Genomic DNA, 18094 nt, shown 5'->3' with positions numbered 1-18094 from the left:
TCAGAAACTTGCTAAGCAATTCGAGAGTTCCCATAATTTCAGTTTGGGTCTTACTAGTCCTATTGAGAATCAGGTTGCTCGGGATTTTCGGAATATTTTCTCTCGGGAAAATATTTTTGATGATTTCTGGGGGACTGATTTGACAGAAGTAAGGTCTATAACTAAAAAATTTCAAAATATGAAAGCTCCAGGTGATGATGGAATTTTCTATATCCTCATCAAAAAACTCCCAGAGAGTACCTTGTCTTTCCTGGTAAAATTATTTAACAGATGTTTCCATTTGGCATACTTTCCTGATAAATGGAAAAATGCAAAAGTTGTTCCAATTTTGAAGCCGGATAAAAATCCAGCTGAAGCTTCTAGCTACCGTCCAATAAGTTTGCTTTCTTCAATAAGTAAACTTTTTGAAAAGATAATTTTGAACAGAATGATGCTTCACATCAATACGAACTCATTTTTTGCAGATGAGCAGTTTGGATTTCGCCATGGGCATTCAACTACTCATCAACTCTTGAGAGTTACCAATTTAATTCGTTCAAACAAATCTGAAGGCCACTCAACTGGAGTTGCTCTTCTAGACATAGAAAAAGCATTCGACAGTGTTTGGCATGAAGGTTTGATTGCTAAATTGAAAAAGTTTAATTTTCCACTTTACATTATGAAATTAGTTCAAAATTATTTAACTGACAGAACTCTGCAGGTAAATTATCAAAATTCCAAATCTAATCGACTACCTGTTAGAGCAGGAGTTCCTCAGGGTAGCATTCTTGGGCCTATATTGTATAACATTTTCACTTCGGACCTCCCTGATTTGCCTCAGGGTTGCCACAAATCTTTGTTCGCTGATGACACAGGCATTTCCGCTAAAGGAAGAAGTCTTCGTGTTATTTGCAGCAGACTTCAGAAAAGTTTAGATATTTTCTCTTCTTATTTACAAAAATGGAAGATTTCTCCCAACGCTTCCAAAACTCAACTTATAATATTTCCACATAAGCCCAGGGCTTCCTTTTTGAAACCTAATAGTAGTCACATAGTCACTATGAACGGAGTTCCAATTCCTGGTCAAACCAAGTGAAATATCTTGGATTAATACTTGACCATAAATTAACTTTTAATGATCACATTGAGGGCATTCAAGCCAAATGTAACAAATATATAAAATGTTTGTATCCTCTTATTAACAGGAAATCCAAACTTTGCCTGACGAATAAACTTCTAATATTTAAACAAGTTTTTAGACCGGCCATGCTTTACGCTGTGCCAATATGGTCTAGTTGTTGCACTACCAGGAAAAAAGCACTTCAAAGGATTCAGAACAAAATTCTGAAGATGATTTTGAAGTTGCCTCCCTGGTACAGTACTACCGAAGTACATAGAATTTCGAATGTTGAGACTTTAGCACAAATGTCCAACAAAATAATTAATAATTTCCGGCAAAAATCGTTACAATCCTCAATTGCAACGATTAATTCCCTTTATACTTAGATAAGATTTAGTTTTAGTTATTTAGTTTTAAGCTATCAATTGTTATACTGACATGCAGGTTTAAAAAACCTGTTTAAAATACTGAATTGCCAAGACAGGAACAATGTAAAAACACTTAGATATATATCATAACAATTAAGGCTGGTAAGTTACTGTAGTAACTGGAGCACCTAGGTTAAAAATGAAATGTAATTTATTTTGAATTTGGAACAAATAAAGAGTTAAAAAAAAAAAAAAATTAAATCAATCAATTTTATTTTCTATCATTAAATGGGGTTAACAGAACTAAGTATGTACAAGTTCAGAACAAATTTTCTCATTAATAAATTTTCCACAGATTTTTAAACTTTTACCGAACAGTTCCGCAATTCAAAAACTCGGTAAAACCGTACTGACTCGATTAGTGTGTAGGATTTGATGTCACGCTTTTGTCTTGTTTTTGAATTGCGGACTGTTCGAAAAAAGTTTAAAACTCTGCAGGAAATTCAAAAATATGAAACTTTTTCTGAACTTGTACAGATAAAGTTCTGTTAATCTCATTTCTTTTTTTTCCTTTGATTTGTTTTTCGTCGATCTGGTTTTCCGTACTGAGCACCAATGCTACCGATGCCAGCACTGATAAAAATCCCCTTATACCTTTTGGCAAATTTCCATTGCTGATTATTCATAAAATGTATAAGGCTACCACCAACCAATTTGTTCCGAACGGCCGGAAGACCAAGCTGAGGCATGGGATGCTCACTATGCCCCACTTGTTCACTATGCCCCTCTTACCCCTACCATAAAATCACAACGAAAATCATGGTATATGAGAAATGTACAATAAAAAAGGGGGCTTGTTAAGCTAAGCATCTTAACAATAAAAAAATTGATTTTTGTCGAACAAATTTGATCTCATCAAATTAATTTTCATTGATAATTATCGTTAAAAACGAAATTTATTATTTCTCCTTTCCAATAATTTAATAATAAATTTTTAATGTGCCCAAAATTCAACCGTAAAATTCATTGTAATTTCGTTATTTTATTATAATTTTTTTGCGGCCATCCTCGGTATGCATTCGTTACTCCGTAGCGGAACCGGAAGCGCTCGACGCGGGCGATCTAAAGGAGGAAAATTTACTCCAAAATCATGCCGAGATCCATCGAATCAAAGAGGCGATCAACGTGCTGGAGGTGAGAATGAAGGAGGATCGGATGAAACCGATTTTTTTTTTAATTTATTACGGCTAGAGATGCTGTATGTCAAGCGTTTGAGCATGATTGCGGTACGATGCACTATTCTGGACTGGTCTACTATACGTGGCAAAACTAGTCATTATACCTGCTACGTGTACCTTGTTACCTGAAGACGAGGAGGGAATCTTCGGATTCATGGAGGAGGACATCAGAAATGAGGAAGCTCGTATGCGAGGACAAAAGTGTTACATCTGCAAGGGTTGATGCATATATTATGTCACGCTCTAGGGGGGGGGGGGGGTCTAACATTTTGTGACAAGCAATGCATTAGGTATAGGAAAAACGTCACGATAGGGGTGGGGGTAAATTTCTCTTCGATTTAGCGTGACATAATTAATGCATGGGCCCCAAGGAACGGTATGCGAACGTTTTGTGTTGCACGAAGAAGTGCTTCCGTTCATTTCAGATGCTTTGTGGGTTGCAGAATGAGTGCCTGTCGCATTACGTGGATACGTTCCAGTCGTGGTGCGATAAGCACGTAGCGCTGGTGGGTAAGGTGAAATAATCCGGGACCGAAGCCTGTGGGATTTGCTACGATGAGATGGGACCGTACAGGAAGCTGGAATCGATTCGTGCTGTCAGAATGTCTGGTTAAATCGGAGCTGCATGGCACAGTTTGCCCAATCGGCGGGGTACTTTTTCAAGTGCCCTTTGTGCAACAACAAGGACGACTTTAGTCAGCAGATGCAGCAGTGTGGCATTTATATTCCGGAAAAGTAAGTGAAGCAGAGGTGGATATTTGAATACTGAATATTTTATTTTATTTGTTCCAGGGATGCCTCGTGGGAGCCTGAACCGAATGCATTCAACGATCAGTTGGAACGTCCTTCGGAGTATGACGCTGAAGCGTGTCGCTGTCGGTATGGGCGAGATTACGATTGCAAGCGTTGGGATATGATCCTGTGTGCAACGTGCGGTTCGACTTGTCGCTACGATCAGTGCATGGAGGTTCCCTCGAAGAACTATGTTTGCACCTTTTGTCTTCCGATTGTTTGAAGCTAGCCAAGGCTTCCCGAAGAGCGGAAGCAGCTTGACGTGCGGAAGCCAGTAGCAGAGAGGGGAGTTCTAGGGGTTGATCTCGTGGCAGACGTCATATTAAATCGGATGATTCAGATTCTGAAGAGTCAGTTGCATCGACGACCAAACGCAAATCTCAGAAAAGACGAACCACAAAAGACAGTGACGACAGTGATTCCGATCTGGTTTCTAAACGAAAGAAACCAACGTCGAAGCGACGGCTGTCCACGTCTTCGTCTAGTTCTTCCTCGTTCGTTTCTTCGAATGGCGAAGAAATCAGTCTGGAGGAACTGATCAAGAAGATTCCACTGCCACGAGGAACTTCCGTCGAAAAATTGCTTCGAGCCAAACCGGTCGTATCAAATCGTTGACTTCTTCGGACAATGAAGACAAAGCATCCTCCGCCGGATCGTCGACCGTGTTCGATTTCAACTATCGTGTGAATTTAACCAAAAAAGCAGTGCCGAAAATCGATGGTAGAATTGCAGTCGATCAAAGAGTTCATCCATTCCGACACGGACACGCTAACGGATGCCTCGGTGGGACAGGAGATCGTGCGTCCCAAGACGCCTGCCAGAAATCTTTTGAAAAACTGTTCAAATTGTAGCTTTTCGGGTCGAAAACCGTCCCACGAAAACGGTCCACCAGCAAGTCTGATCCGGAGTACGTTACAGCGAAGAAAATTAGGTTGATTTAATTTTAATGGTGACGTTCCTTAGACGGTGAATTTTTCAGCACTAGTCAGGTATTTCCCAACGGCGCAGTGGATTACTGCCAACGGTGCCACCTCAAGTGGGAATGCGATTCGAAACCGGGTTGACGTTGATGCTCAAAAGTGAGAAAATGTTCCGGATTTCTCTACCCACATTAAGCGAATGTCAGCTGGTATCACGCTGCTTTCAGGCACTGAGGGAGAACCTTCCAAAACTTCTAGTGTTTGGACTGGTGCAGATTGCTAAAGTATGATCCCGATGAAAACATTTTGCGTATACGTATACGTGACGTAGTGTGCGTAAGATAAACGTCAGCAATCTCTATGACACAAATAATGCACCTGAAACCGACGGAGAATCGCAAGTGCTGTGGTGAGGCAGAAGGAAACAAGTTAGCACTTTCATTATCACGACGTTCTTATGCATAATCTAGTGTGAAGTAACGTTGGATCATACGTAAGAACACCGTGAGAACGAAAGAGTTGTCAACATTCCTTCTGCCGCACCTACAGTAACGCACACGGTTCCCGCGCTGATTGCTCCTTACTTTCTCAATCTAATCAAAATTTCCTTCGATGAGTGAGAAAACAGCACCACGTCAACGCTAGCGAGAACGAGGGTTGCCAGATAATTGCACACAAAACCAACTTGAATTAATTCAAAGCAAAAATACTAGCGAACCTGGCGGTGAGGGGCGGAAGGTGGACTAAAATTCTATTACAGAGAACTAGAGTCGGTGTATAATGAGTCACGCCAAGAGTGAAGCCAATCTACCTATTGAACTGTCAAACCGGCTACCTATCGTGCAAAGCAAACAAGCATTACGATGCTATGAAAGGTCCACGAAAGGTATTGTAATTAAATATTAAATATAACCGAAGAAATGATCATATACACGCAGTGAGCATTACATTTGTCATGCGATACGTTTTGTAATGATCAGTAATGACAATTTCTACTATTTTTTCTTAAGATAATTCGACAAAATCACTGATATAATGATTTACTACAGCCGTTAACTTTTTTCCTCGCTAGAAGTCATTTGAAGTTGATGCAGAAGTCCTCTGTTGCCAAGTTAAAAGAAAGGGAATCTTTCGAAAACCGTGATGCGAGTTCAACTGTTTTTCTCTTGACGTGACTCATTATACACCGACTCTACAGAGAACCACATTATTTTAATTAATTTCTTCGGAGAAAGTCGTCTGTCACTTCGTTTGTGCTACTACCACAAACGAAGTGACAGACGGAGCGGCTCGAAAACTTTGGTGACTAACCTGCTATTGCATTTTTTCAGTGTACCACATGGCAACACCACTACTACTGGATTGTACCACATGGCAACACTACTACCACAAACGAAGTGACAGACGGAGCGGCTCGAAAACTTTGGTGACTAACTTGCTATTGCAATTTTTCAGTGTACCACATGGCAACACCACTACTACTGGGTTGTACCACATGGCAACACTACTATTGGATTGAACTAGCATTTTCACCAAATGTACTAGAATATTTTGGTTCTATCTCTTTCACTCTACTCAAAACTGAAATACATAAAAAAATGACAAAATGATACGCACTCTTTGCACACTGTCAAAGAATCATTGTACACAAAATCAACTTTGTTCAAATCCAAACAAAAAAAACTAACCCATCTGGTGGATGATGGCACAAGCTTCCAAGAAAATTCTATTACAGTGAACCACATTATTTAAATTGATTTCTTCGCCAGTAAGTCGTCTGTCACTTCATTTGTGCTAGTACTATCTGATCTCCTACAATAACGTGTGGAATCAGAGATATTTAATAACAGAGCTCTGATTTTGAGTTAAAAATTGCTTTGTTAATTATATCTTAAAAAATTAGAAGATTCCCAGATGAGATATAAAATAAATAAATAAATTGATTAGCAAATCTATGGCTTAATCAATGTTTGATACTCAATTAAAGGGTGATACGGTCAAAATTTGGTCAATATCAACTTGACGTATTTCTTTCAATTTTGCATTTAAAAAACCTGAACACCCCTCATTTTGAAGGTGTGTGTGTGTAGAATGTTGCTCCTATTTTGATTTTGGAATTCACTCTTCAGTTGTCAAAATGCCGTCCAAGCAAGAAGAGCAGCGTATCAAAATTTTGCTCGCGCATCGCGAAAATCCGAGCTACTTGCACGCAAAGTTGGCAAAATCGCTAAAAGTTGCCAAATCAACCGTTACAAATGTAATTTAAGTGTTTGGGGAACGTTTGTCGACAGCCAGGAAATCTGGATCGGGGGGAAATCGAAAACCGGAAGACGCTGAGACGACAAAGAGAGTTGCCGGTAGTTTCAAGCGAAACCCTAACCTCTCTCTCCGAGATGCCGCAAATAAGCTGGGTGTATCGTCTACAACCGTGCATCGAGCCAAAAAACGAGCCGGACTATCGGCTTACAAGAAGGTAGTGACTCCAAATCGCGATGATAAACAAAATACGACGGCCAAAGCGCGATCCCGGAGGCTGTACACGACGATGCTGACGAAGTTTGACTGCGTGGTAATGGACGACGAAACCTACGTCAAAGCCGACTACAAGCAGCTTCCGGGACAGAAGTTTTATACGGCAAAAGAAAGGGGAAAGGTAGCAGATGTTTTCAAGCACATTAAACTGTCAAAGTTCGCAAAGAAATATCTGGTTTGGCAAGCCATCTGTACCTGTGGCTTGAAAAGCAGCATTTTCATAGCTTCCGGGACTGTCAACCAAGAAATTTACGTGAAAGAGTGTTTGAATAAACGTCTGCTGCCTTTCCTGAAGAAAAACGGTTGTTCCGTACTGTTTTGGCCGGATTTGGCATCTTGCCATTACGGTAAAAAGGCCATGGAGTGGTACGCCGCCAACAACGTGCAGGTGGTTCCCAAGGACAAGAACCCTCCCAACACGCCAGAGTTCCGCCCAATTGAGAAATACTGGGCTATTGTCAAGCGGAACCTAAAGAAGACCAAAAAAACTGCTAAGGGCGAGCAGCAGTTCAAGGCAAACTGGCTTTCTGCGGCGAAGAAGGTGGACAAGATGGCTGTACAAAATTTGATGGCAGGGGTCAAGCGTAAGGCCCGGCAATTCGGATTTGGAAAAGCGGAAGCCTAACTGAATATTTTTCCTGAATTTTATACTAATTGAACTTGAAAAAGAAATTTAATTTGATTTTTTAAATAAACGATTTCACCGATTTACACGCGTTTTCCCTTGACCAAATTTTGACCGTATCACCCTTTACTTATATTATCAATGAGAATCTGTATTTTTGAGCCCCATCTTTGTATCATAGTCATATCAGTTAATACATGTCAGGTTCGCGTGACAATATGCTGCAGGAATAGAAAAACTACACCCCGACCTCAGAGCATAATAAGTTACTGTATAACCTACGTAGATAGTTTTTAAAAGGTGTTCAACCCCCTCATGCGAAAAGTCAATCATAGATTTTTTTGAATTCTTTGAACCGTACCTACTCTGTGTACGTGGTTTAATGTGCTAATTTATTCCTAAAGGCCGGCGCACAATAGATACGTTTTCAGGTTTTTTGACAGTTAGCCCATGCATTATCTGTCAAAAAACCCGAAAACGTATCTATTGTGCGCCAGCCTTAAGTATTAAGTAGCTGGATTGAAATGAGTTTATGTAAAAAAAAGTGATTACATTACATTTAAAATGAATAATTTGTAAGATAAAATGACTAGGGTAAATGTACTAATTGTAAACCTTTTAACCTATAAAAGGAGGTCCTTTTTCATTCAATTAATAGACCATTTACCTATTTAGAATGCATCTGACGATTTGACAATGAAAAAATCGATTAATATGTTAAACATGAAGTTTTGAGTTTTTAGCTGGTATGGTAGGGCTGAAAACTAGTGCTAGGTCACAAATTTGAACATTTACTCTATGATACCGTCAGTTTTCAAAGTAAAGCAAAAACGGAAGCATTTTATTTGGTACTGATCGCGTTTGTGTCTAAATGTGACCTAAAATACACCCCGATGAAATCCATGAACGATGGCTTCTCGTTGGCCGCAACTTGCACCGGTTTTATCCCTCTGGGCATCATCTAATTGAGTTTGTTTAATAGCTGCTCGACAGCGGTAGTCTTTTGGAAATAGAAAAAAAGAAGAAGAACATCGATTTCATTCTGCCGGGGATCTTTGGTCATTGTCCAAGAGTAATGGTTCAGAATTGCAGCATAATTCGTGCAAAATACTTATCGATTTCCTGGTTTTTGATTAAAATATGACCGTACTCATGCAGTATTAAGAGGTAAAATCATATCCAGATTATTAATCAAACCATCCTGAAAATACAAATTGTTACTCACTGATGTATTGAAATCACCTGGCAGGTATCCTCCAGCAGGATAGATGTAAATCGATTTTCAACATGGTGACAGTTGTTAAAATCATTGGTAAAAACTCTCGCTTGCATGACCAGTTCGAGAAGAATTATCCTGAGCCGAGTTCGATGGGTGCAACCTGTCTACACGGATTGAAATCTCTTTATACCTTTTGGCAAATTTCCATTGCTGATTATTCATAAAATGTATAAGTCAACTAATAAGCAGACGCCTTGCAAAAAGTTAATAAAGATCATGTGTCAAATGAAATGTATATGTGGTCACACATACCTTTTATGCATTCTAATAGGACTTACACACTTAAATTTCGTCGAGATTCCAACAGCCGAGCAGTTCTGCAATTTATTTGGCTGAGATTCAGTAAAACAATTGCCGAGGCTCAGCTAACAAATAACTATTTGCTGAAATATCAGCTAACAAAAAGATATTTTGCAGAGATATCAGCAAAAGTAAATGCCGAGGTAATCTGCTGTTGGAGATTTTACCGAGCTAGATGTGTGTACCTATGTGGTTTGTCTTATGGAATGCATAAGGCTGATGCTTTGGCAAAAATGTATAAGTGAAACACATGAATTAAATAATTGATTTTCGTTTCGTGTATGAAGTACAATGTTATCATATTCCCAAACTGTTCGCAGCTTCGGTCCAGAACCTTGACCAACAGGTGGGTGCAGTTAGACAGGATTGGCTGGAACATTTTTTGTGTACGCTGCTTCTTCGAAAAGAACTGATTCACGTAAACCATTCCTTTTTGGCGGTTCTCATGCTTGGGATGAACACTAAATCAATAAAGCAAACATAGAATTCTCACAACTGAAATCAGCCTAAACAAGCAGCAATCACTTACCGCCGGATCAAATGATCCTTAAAATTATAGCTCGCACAGTTTTAATTCTGATAGAACAAGCACAAGTAACGATAATTTTACTTTGATTTTATATTCTTCACAGTACAACTATAACAACATTTATCACAACCAACCAACTTCCCAAAGCATTTTTTAAAGTGAAAATTGTTCGCGGCTATCTCATACTCAAATGTTTTTAATCTTCATCGCTGTTTTTTTTTTTTTTTTTTCTTTGGATTTGTCTTTTCAGACAGGCTAAGACCATGGCTGGTCCATCTCGCCTTCATCGCTGTTTTGCAATCGTCTAAAAAATCTGTCAAAAGCAGCTGATATCTTCTGCATCTTTCGCAGCGTAAAAAAGTAAATGCACACGGTAAGAAAAAAGTACCCAACGGAAAGTTCACTTTTACCTACTTTTGACTAGTTTGTCTCCTTTTCTCCTTCTAATGTTGTCAAAAACGGAGGAGCAAAACCACCCAACAGGGGTAGTAAAGTGTGGGAACCCAACGTTGAGTATAATCATATTTACCTACTTTTGGGTACAACTAACTTACTTTTGGTTAAAAAGCCAATGGAAAATTCCAAACGAATTGCACACAAGTAAATGAAATTTACTTTGACCCACTTTACCTACTTTTGGGTTCCTGCTGGGACGGGACTTGACAATCGGGTAGCGATTTCGAGCCAATTTGCTGTCAAATCCGAGCCAGTTTCTGATTGGTCGATTTGACAGTAGCAATCGTGGAATAAAAAGGACAGAGGGATCGCATCAATCTGGCTAGCAGTGATGCCGGAATCAATGTTGACGTGAATGGCATTGTTAGTTTTTTTTTATATTTGCGAAAGGAAAGTTGAAAAATTGAGTGCATTGCGTGTTTTAAGCGTTGGATATTGTTGTTTGTTTATGGTTGTTTTTATTGTGTTGAGCAAAAATGATGCACATGTTGCTAAGCTGCGGAAGGAACTCCGCATAAAATCCAAATTAATATAGAATAAATATTATACATTCCTGGCATCCTTGGTCAACTCCGTCAAACACCACGCACAAGTTTCCGAAGGGCATTCTTCAAAAACATTAAGAAGAGTGAGAAGCTCGATTGTCAAGTCCCGTCCCAGGGTTCCTGCACTATAGTGCCGAGATGAGTGAAAAGAACTTAATTTTGGGTACTTTTTTCTAACCGTGCAGCGAAGTGAAACCTGAAAAAAGTACACTGAGCGAAAAAATCAGATTCATCTTGTCTGCCATTTTAGATGTGTCGCCCCCCTCGATTTAAAACGATAATTTTTACACTACACTCAAAAAATTCCACACGTCATCATCATGTGTCTCACACTTAATTTTGCGCATATTGTGAAAAACATCCATTTCATGTGTGAATCTTATGCTACACAGCAAAAAAAGTTGTTGAATATTACATCGAAACTGCTGCAACCAGGTCAATCCATCGGTTGTGTAATATCACATTGTACGATGTACATCGATTTTGCGAACAAAATTACATCCATTGATGTAATATCATAGAGGTAACTCTAAGACCACTGGGTCCCGAAGAAAATCATTATTATTTTTGGCTCACTCAGTACCAGAACAACGGTCCCAAGCAGTCCCAAGCTATTTCACTCACCCCTGCATGTTCTGCATGAATCCACACACCCCTGATGTTATATGTCAAACTTTCATAGCAAATCAAAACAAACATAGTGTAGTAATAGAATTTCAACTAGAATAGGGTACGTTAATCGTTTGCTTGGGACCAATAGGCTACTAAAGTGGTGAGCCAATTTAAAATCGTTAGTTTCGTATTGATTGTTGGTAATATTGTATCTGCTTTTTGCTATTACATCATTATTTCATACATCAGCTTGAATTACGTTGATCGATATTACATTTTTTTTTGCTGTGTATGAACCATGCCTGAACAATATGGATTTGAATTGTGACACACTTGGATTCTATGTGCCTCATACACAGCAAAAAAAGTTGTTGAATATTACATCGAAACTGCTGCAACCAGGTCAATCCCTCGGTTGTGTAATATTACATTGTACGATGTACATCGATTTTCCGAACAAAATTACATCCATTGATGTAAAATTGTATCTGCTTTTTGCTATTACATCATTATTTCATACATCAGCTTGAATTACGTTGATCGATATTACATTTTTTTTTGCTGTGTATGGTGATATCAATAGCTTTGCACACCATAGTTCAATATTCTACAATATTCTACTTTATCGAATTCTACTTTACCGACTCTAAAAATGAATCGACAAATATATAAACAAAACTGCCAGAGGCCAGAGCTTTCACATATATTTTTAATGGGTCTGATTTGGGATTCGATCATGGACTGTTGGGGTATGCTGCTGCCGGAGTCTTCGTTCGATCTCACTGTGCCACGGTTGTTCTCATATATGAGGCAGGTTGATAGGATAAAGTCAAAACTCTTGTTATCGATGTTTACCTTTCTGAGCAAGCAATTACATCGTATTGAAATGCAAAACACTTTAAATCCATCTGTTTTGAACAGTAGCGTGATTCAATGTGCAATACACTTGAATAGATAGTGAAAGATTTTCAACATTTCAAAGTTTTAAACACTATAAATTAACGTGTATAACACATTGAACCAAGTTGAAATACACTTAAAGTAAATGTGATTGTGCATTTAGAAAATCAAGTGTTTAAACACTTCGATCAAACGTGTGAAATTTTTTGAGTGTATAGAGATTTTCACGTCCGATTGTATTGGTGCGATATGTGAGAGCGTGTTAGTGAAAATCCGAGGAAAATACATAACAAATCGCTGTCAAACTCATTTTGGCAGATCTAATTTTATACATTTTTTAGGTTTGCCAGAGGAAAATAATAAACAACTTTACACGGCGGTGCACCCGCTAGTGTGCGTGCGTTAAACGTCACTATTCTCTATATTCTAATCCTAAAAACATGCCTACACGAATAAAATCTACGATGAAAATAACGAATTAAAATATTTTAAAATAAAGCAGTGGTGAGTATGTTGCCGAACGTGCGACCAAAACAAAAATAAATCATAACAGACAAGGCACACGCTCATGGCAAACACGTTAAGAGGGTGGGTTATTATTTGTCACCCTAGATGAGGGTTATAAATCATAAACAAAAGAACTCACCCTAACCTTAACTATCCTCCTTGAACATCCTGCCTTGAGCCGGACCATTTTCACAAGTTGTTGGTAACATTTGGACGACTTAATTGTGGCCAGTGACAGGTTCGAGGATCATATTCGATTGTTGGAAGAGGTGGCGAAGAGGCTGAAAAACGCCAATTTATCGATAAACATTGAAAAATCTAGATTCTGTAGATCCGAACTTCCGCTTCTGGGATATCTATTGTCCTGTGATGGGCTCAGACCTGACCCTTCAAAAGTGCAAGGAATCCTAGATTTTGAAGCTCCAAAGACCATCCGACAGGTACGACGCTTTCTCGGAATGGTCAATTATTACCGGCGTTTTACACCAGACTTCAGCACCATAACAGCTCCGTTATAAGATCTTCTCGCCGGGAAACCGAAGATAATACGATGGACTAAGGAAGCAGACGAGGCATTTCGGATCACCAAAGAAACGCTAATTGCAGCCCCGATTCTCGCTCACCCCGATTTTGAACAGGAATTTATAGTACAAACGCATGCGAGTTATCGAGCAGTAGCCGGAGTGCTAACTCTTGCATTTGAGTCAGAAGGGTCAGAGAAGGTAATTTGTTTCGTATGTCAGAAGCTGAATGCAGCTCAACAAAACTATTGGGCAACGGAAAAAGAAGCACTAGCCGTGCTTATAGCTGTGGAAAAATTGCGAGTCACGCTAGTGAAAGATGCCTTTGCGCTCCAGGACATTCGGAAAAATAAGTGGCGACCATCGTCCAGATTAAGTCGCTGGAGTCTCGATCTGCAACATCTGGACATGACACTCGTACACCGACGAGGAATTGATAACATCGTACCGGACGCGTTGTCTCGCAGCATCTGCGCTATACAAGCTTTTAGGCTAGATACATCATCATATGAAGACCTGATTCAGAAGGTACAAGAAGGGCCGGAGGAATACTCTGATTTCCGTTTCGAAGACGGACAGCTTTGGAAGTATGTTTCGCTCGATGAAGAACCTTTTGATGTGAGGTTTGAGTGGAAGATGATCCCGCCGCCTGGAAACCGACAGCGCATTGTTGAGCAGGAACACGAAAATAGCTTTCATCGAGGGGTTGAGAAGACGTTGTGCCGTCTACAACTCCGCTACTATTGGCCGCAGTGGAACAGAAATGTACTATTTGTAAAGAGAGTAAACCAGCCACAGGTCCAACAGTACCTATAATGGGCAAGCAGAAGATAGCCGACCACCCTTAGTCAGATAATAGCGATGGATTATATAGGTCCGCTGCCAAAAAGCAAAGCGGGAAACATACATATATTAGTGATTCAGGATCTTTTCAGCAAGTGGTGTCAAATACACCCAGTTCGCCGAATCGAAGTCGGAAACCTCTGTAAGATCTTGCGAGAAAGATGGTTTCTTCGAAACTCAATCCCAGAAATTGTGTTGACCGATAACGCAAGCACCTTCCTCTCTAAAGAGTTCAAGGCGTTGTTGGTTCAACATGGGCACTGAACTATTTCTCGTCACCATAGTCAAGGAAACCCAGTAGAGAGACTATACCGATCGATTAACGCCGCTAAAAGTCACCGACATCGAGCATGTACACTCAGGTCTTTTTTTACACGGGGGATACGTACCGTGTAAAAAAAAACCTACGAGATTTTGATTTTTGGCATGCTTAAATGTTTTTAAAAACTCGGATTTTGATGCCATTTGTAATTAAAGCACGATATGGTCCATATAGACATATTTTAAACATTTCTGTATTTACACCAAAAATTGTGATTTTTTTTAAGTATGCCATTCGATTACCTATAGCTTGAAACGGATAATGTGATTGAATGCAAGTCGATAGGTTGTATCGTTGTCGAGAAATCGTTAAAAACGTACCGTGTAAATCGTGGAAAACCGTGTAAAAAAAAAACGTGCAAAAAAACCGCGTAAAAAAAACCGTGTAAAAAAAGACTTCAGTGTATTTAATACACCGTTCATTCAGCTACTGGATTGACACTGTTTTTTGTGACCAGAAAACATGAGATCGCAATAAGCGGAAATGACCATCTGAGGATGCGCCGAAAAGAAGAATATTCACTCGATGATCGAACCGACAAACAGAAAAAAATAAACGAAGATATTTACTACATTGTCAAGAAAAACTTGACTAAAGCCTACTTACTTGGCACTCAGCAATACAACATGCGTAAACGAACACGGCCAGAGGATTTTCAAGTAGGTCAGCAAGTGTATCGGCGCAATTTCAAGCAATCCAACGCAGATGAGTATTATAATGTAAAATTGGCACCAATTTATTTGCCCTGTAAGGTCGTGGCAAAACACGGGACTAGTTCTTATGAACTAGAGGATCACGATGGGAAAAAAAAACAATTGGAATTTGGCCCGCAGAACATATAAAACCATAGTTGAATGAAAACCGTTACGCTTGCAATCGATAGATCTATCTCTTTAAATTTAAAAATCCGTTCTTTGTTATGTAATATAAGATACCTTAGCCTATGAATAAAAGCTCACACCCCAAACCACTCAGTATCTTTTAGCTCTCATAAGTGCCGAGAGTCTTGTATGCTGTCAGTGGTCTAGTTCTTCATGTGTAGGGTCTAATGTGCCTCTCTGTAGGAGTAGGTGATACCAAAGACCTATATAGGAGAGCTATTTCTCGTCGGAGTGATGTAAGATAAGAAACATATTTTAATAGCCGGCCGATACTTTAATAAGTTTTATTATTCAAAAAGAGATCAATCCGATCATGCGAAGAGCCTAGTAAATCTTTTGTAAGAAAAGATGGTAAAGTTAGGGAGTTCTTGAACGATCATTCTAGTGGGGAAAAGGGCTTGTGAATGGTTATACGTTTCTGTATTGAACGGGACGGAGTCAAAAAAAAAATTGATGGGATCCACTGCCGAAAGATTTTCCTGGCAGCCTTTAACATGAAGATGCTGCCCTGCAACATACCTACGTAGGTGGGACGAAGATAAATAGTTACCCAGCGTAGCTCTGATCTGAAGGCAGAGAAACGGGTGTTCGATGAGTTTCGATTCACTTTTATTCGATTCCCCGTGATGGCGTGCCAGATCACGGGGGTCCCCCAATTGCGTGTACCCTACTCGCACACCTTTATAAATAAACCCATTGTTCAAATATTATACGGATGCTTATAATACACAGCACAAAATTAATTCTAGTCACACATCAAAGTGGATGCACTTCAATCGTGTCGAAAATATGGTGTAATATTACTTGCCAAAAGAGACAAAATTATCATTAATACAGTGTTATGAACTGCCATTACGCTGCTTTCACTGCATTTATTTATTTTTGTGGCCATACAAATTACATGAGATTTTCTTCTTGGATGTAATATTCAAATTTATTTTTTGCTGTGTAGTGTTATACCTGTATTAGGTCTGTCCCCGTGCTTTTTTTGCTTTTGCTTTTGCTGTAACTTACTGCAGATTTCTGTTAGGTTGCTGTAAGAAATAGTATGGTGCAGAAAGTACACGAACATGCTTTTGCTTTTTGCTGTACCAGTCCTATTTCCAATATTCTCCAGCATATTCTAGTGAAAGACGAACGTCCAAATACCGGGAAAAAATCAATCATGTTACATGAGTCATTCCCATTACATGAATCATGAATCAATAGATTGATCCTTGTTTTAAAATCAAGAACACGACATTTTTTTTCCATTTCCAACCACAACCGATATTGTTTACACAAGGTCGAAACAGAAAAAGATAGCAAAATCGGAATTTCATTCCTGAGGCGCACATCACCTATCAATTGTTAATATAAATTGTTTATATGAGCCGCCAAAAGGTCGTAAAATATTTTTAGATGATTTGGTATAAGTAAAACACAGATCTACACGAATGGATAATTTGGAACAGCAATAAGAATATATGGCAATGCATTTATGTTCTGGTGTGCATACCCTTGAATCCACAGTCGATATTGGTGTCGTATCGATATGGTGCGTTCGACGCGTGGTATTTCGATTAGGTCGGGATGTGTTTGAATTTGCTTGCGAAGTCGTTGACATTGGTTCACGGTTTGAACTTGATAAACTCGCAGTTTTCATTGTAGAACTTTTCTTATTCTCTGGATCACACTTATTTTGTTTCTCCATTTTTCATAATCTCGTGCGTTGTTTATATTAACAGAAACGTTAGTACAATTTCAAACAAATGTTTATATTGAATCACAGCAGGCGCGCAGCTCCAAGAGGTCTTGCGCGAAAACGCACCAGCATGCTTCGACGTTCGGCACCACGTGTTGTACTCGCGACCGGTCAACTTAAGACTGACCGAGGAATTAGTGGTCAAGAATGTGAGTAGCAAAACTGAATGGGTGTACCTACCGGTTCTTTGTGTAAATAAACGGATGAATTGTACGTTTCGCTATTTATTCTGTTCAGGAAGAACATCGGCGGTAAAAAATATGTAGAAGTTGAGCGTTGCTTCCTTTGAACTTATTATTAACATCATATTAGCTGATCAACTCTTCACATTCAACATTACAAACTCTTCCTTCTCTTTCAATCAGGTTTTGCACACAATCTTTTTACAATAATTTTGCACTTTCAAAAACTTTTTTTTAAGTGGGCAGCCTGTTTTAATTTTAAATATATGTCTACGGAAAAATCAAAACTTGATGCGGTTTTTGTACTAGCTTACAGGGAAATATCTTATGTAACATTATAGATACTCCAAAGTGATACATAAATTGTATAGTCGCTATATTTATAGTTTGATGGATAGAATCTCGGGAACCAATTGAGCTGTCAAATAGTGGAACCAATCGAGCATATCATAACCAACAACAGAAAAGAGCACATAAGCTTTTGGAACAAAACTTCGGAAGCCCTTTTCTCATGAATGAGCTCGTCTACGCAAACCAATACCATCATCGGATTGTGAAAAGATTTCTCTATGCGATGATGCTGTTAATTTGCGTTCGGTTGGCGTGGAAAGAACTATCAAAGTTTTTTTTTTTATAAAAGTTGGTAGTACCTTTTCAATTGTTGGTTCTGCTTTTGGATAGATCGAAATTCTATTCGCCAGACTATGAATATAGCGACACTGTCGGTATCACCGAATTATATTATACTAGCTGAGTGTGCCCGGCCTTGTTCGGGAGTTTATCCGCCAATTCAAAAAAGCATGCTATATTGTTCGTAGCTCCACCCCCCTTATCTGAGGGGCTACCCCCTATGACCTCCACATGTCAAATTTGGTTCAATTTGTTTGATTAGTTCTCTA

The 18094-nt window shown here is 39.1% G+C and overlaps 1 protein-coding gene across 1 annotated transcript in view; it reads right to left on the bottom strand.

The window, feature by feature from the left end:
• LOC135704714 (uncharacterized) overlaps positions 1-17134 on the bottom strand; it is a 30413-nt gene extending 13279 nt beyond the window's left edge. The window contains exon 1 of the mRNA XM_065226197.1: positions 16768-17134. Within this exon, the coding sequence (XP_065082269.1) occupies positions 16768-16962 (195 nt within the window). The 5' untranslated portion in view covers positions 16963-17134. The remainder of the gene's footprint in view (positions 1-16767) is intronic.
• Positions 17135-18094: the final 960 nt, after the last annotated feature.

The sequence above is a fragment of the Ochlerotatus camptorhynchus genome, unplaced genomic scaffold (assembly GCF_037179485.1).
Source record: "Ochlerotatus camptorhynchus isolate MF236.1 unplaced genomic scaffold, CSIRO-AGI_Acam_v1.1 ptg000246l, whole genome shotgun sequence".
Classification (NCBI taxonomy): domain Eukaryota; kingdom Metazoa; phylum Arthropoda; class Insecta; order Diptera; family Culicidae; genus Ochlerotatus; species Ochlerotatus camptorhynchus.
This window is presented reverse-complemented; position numbering and strand designations above follow the sequence as displayed.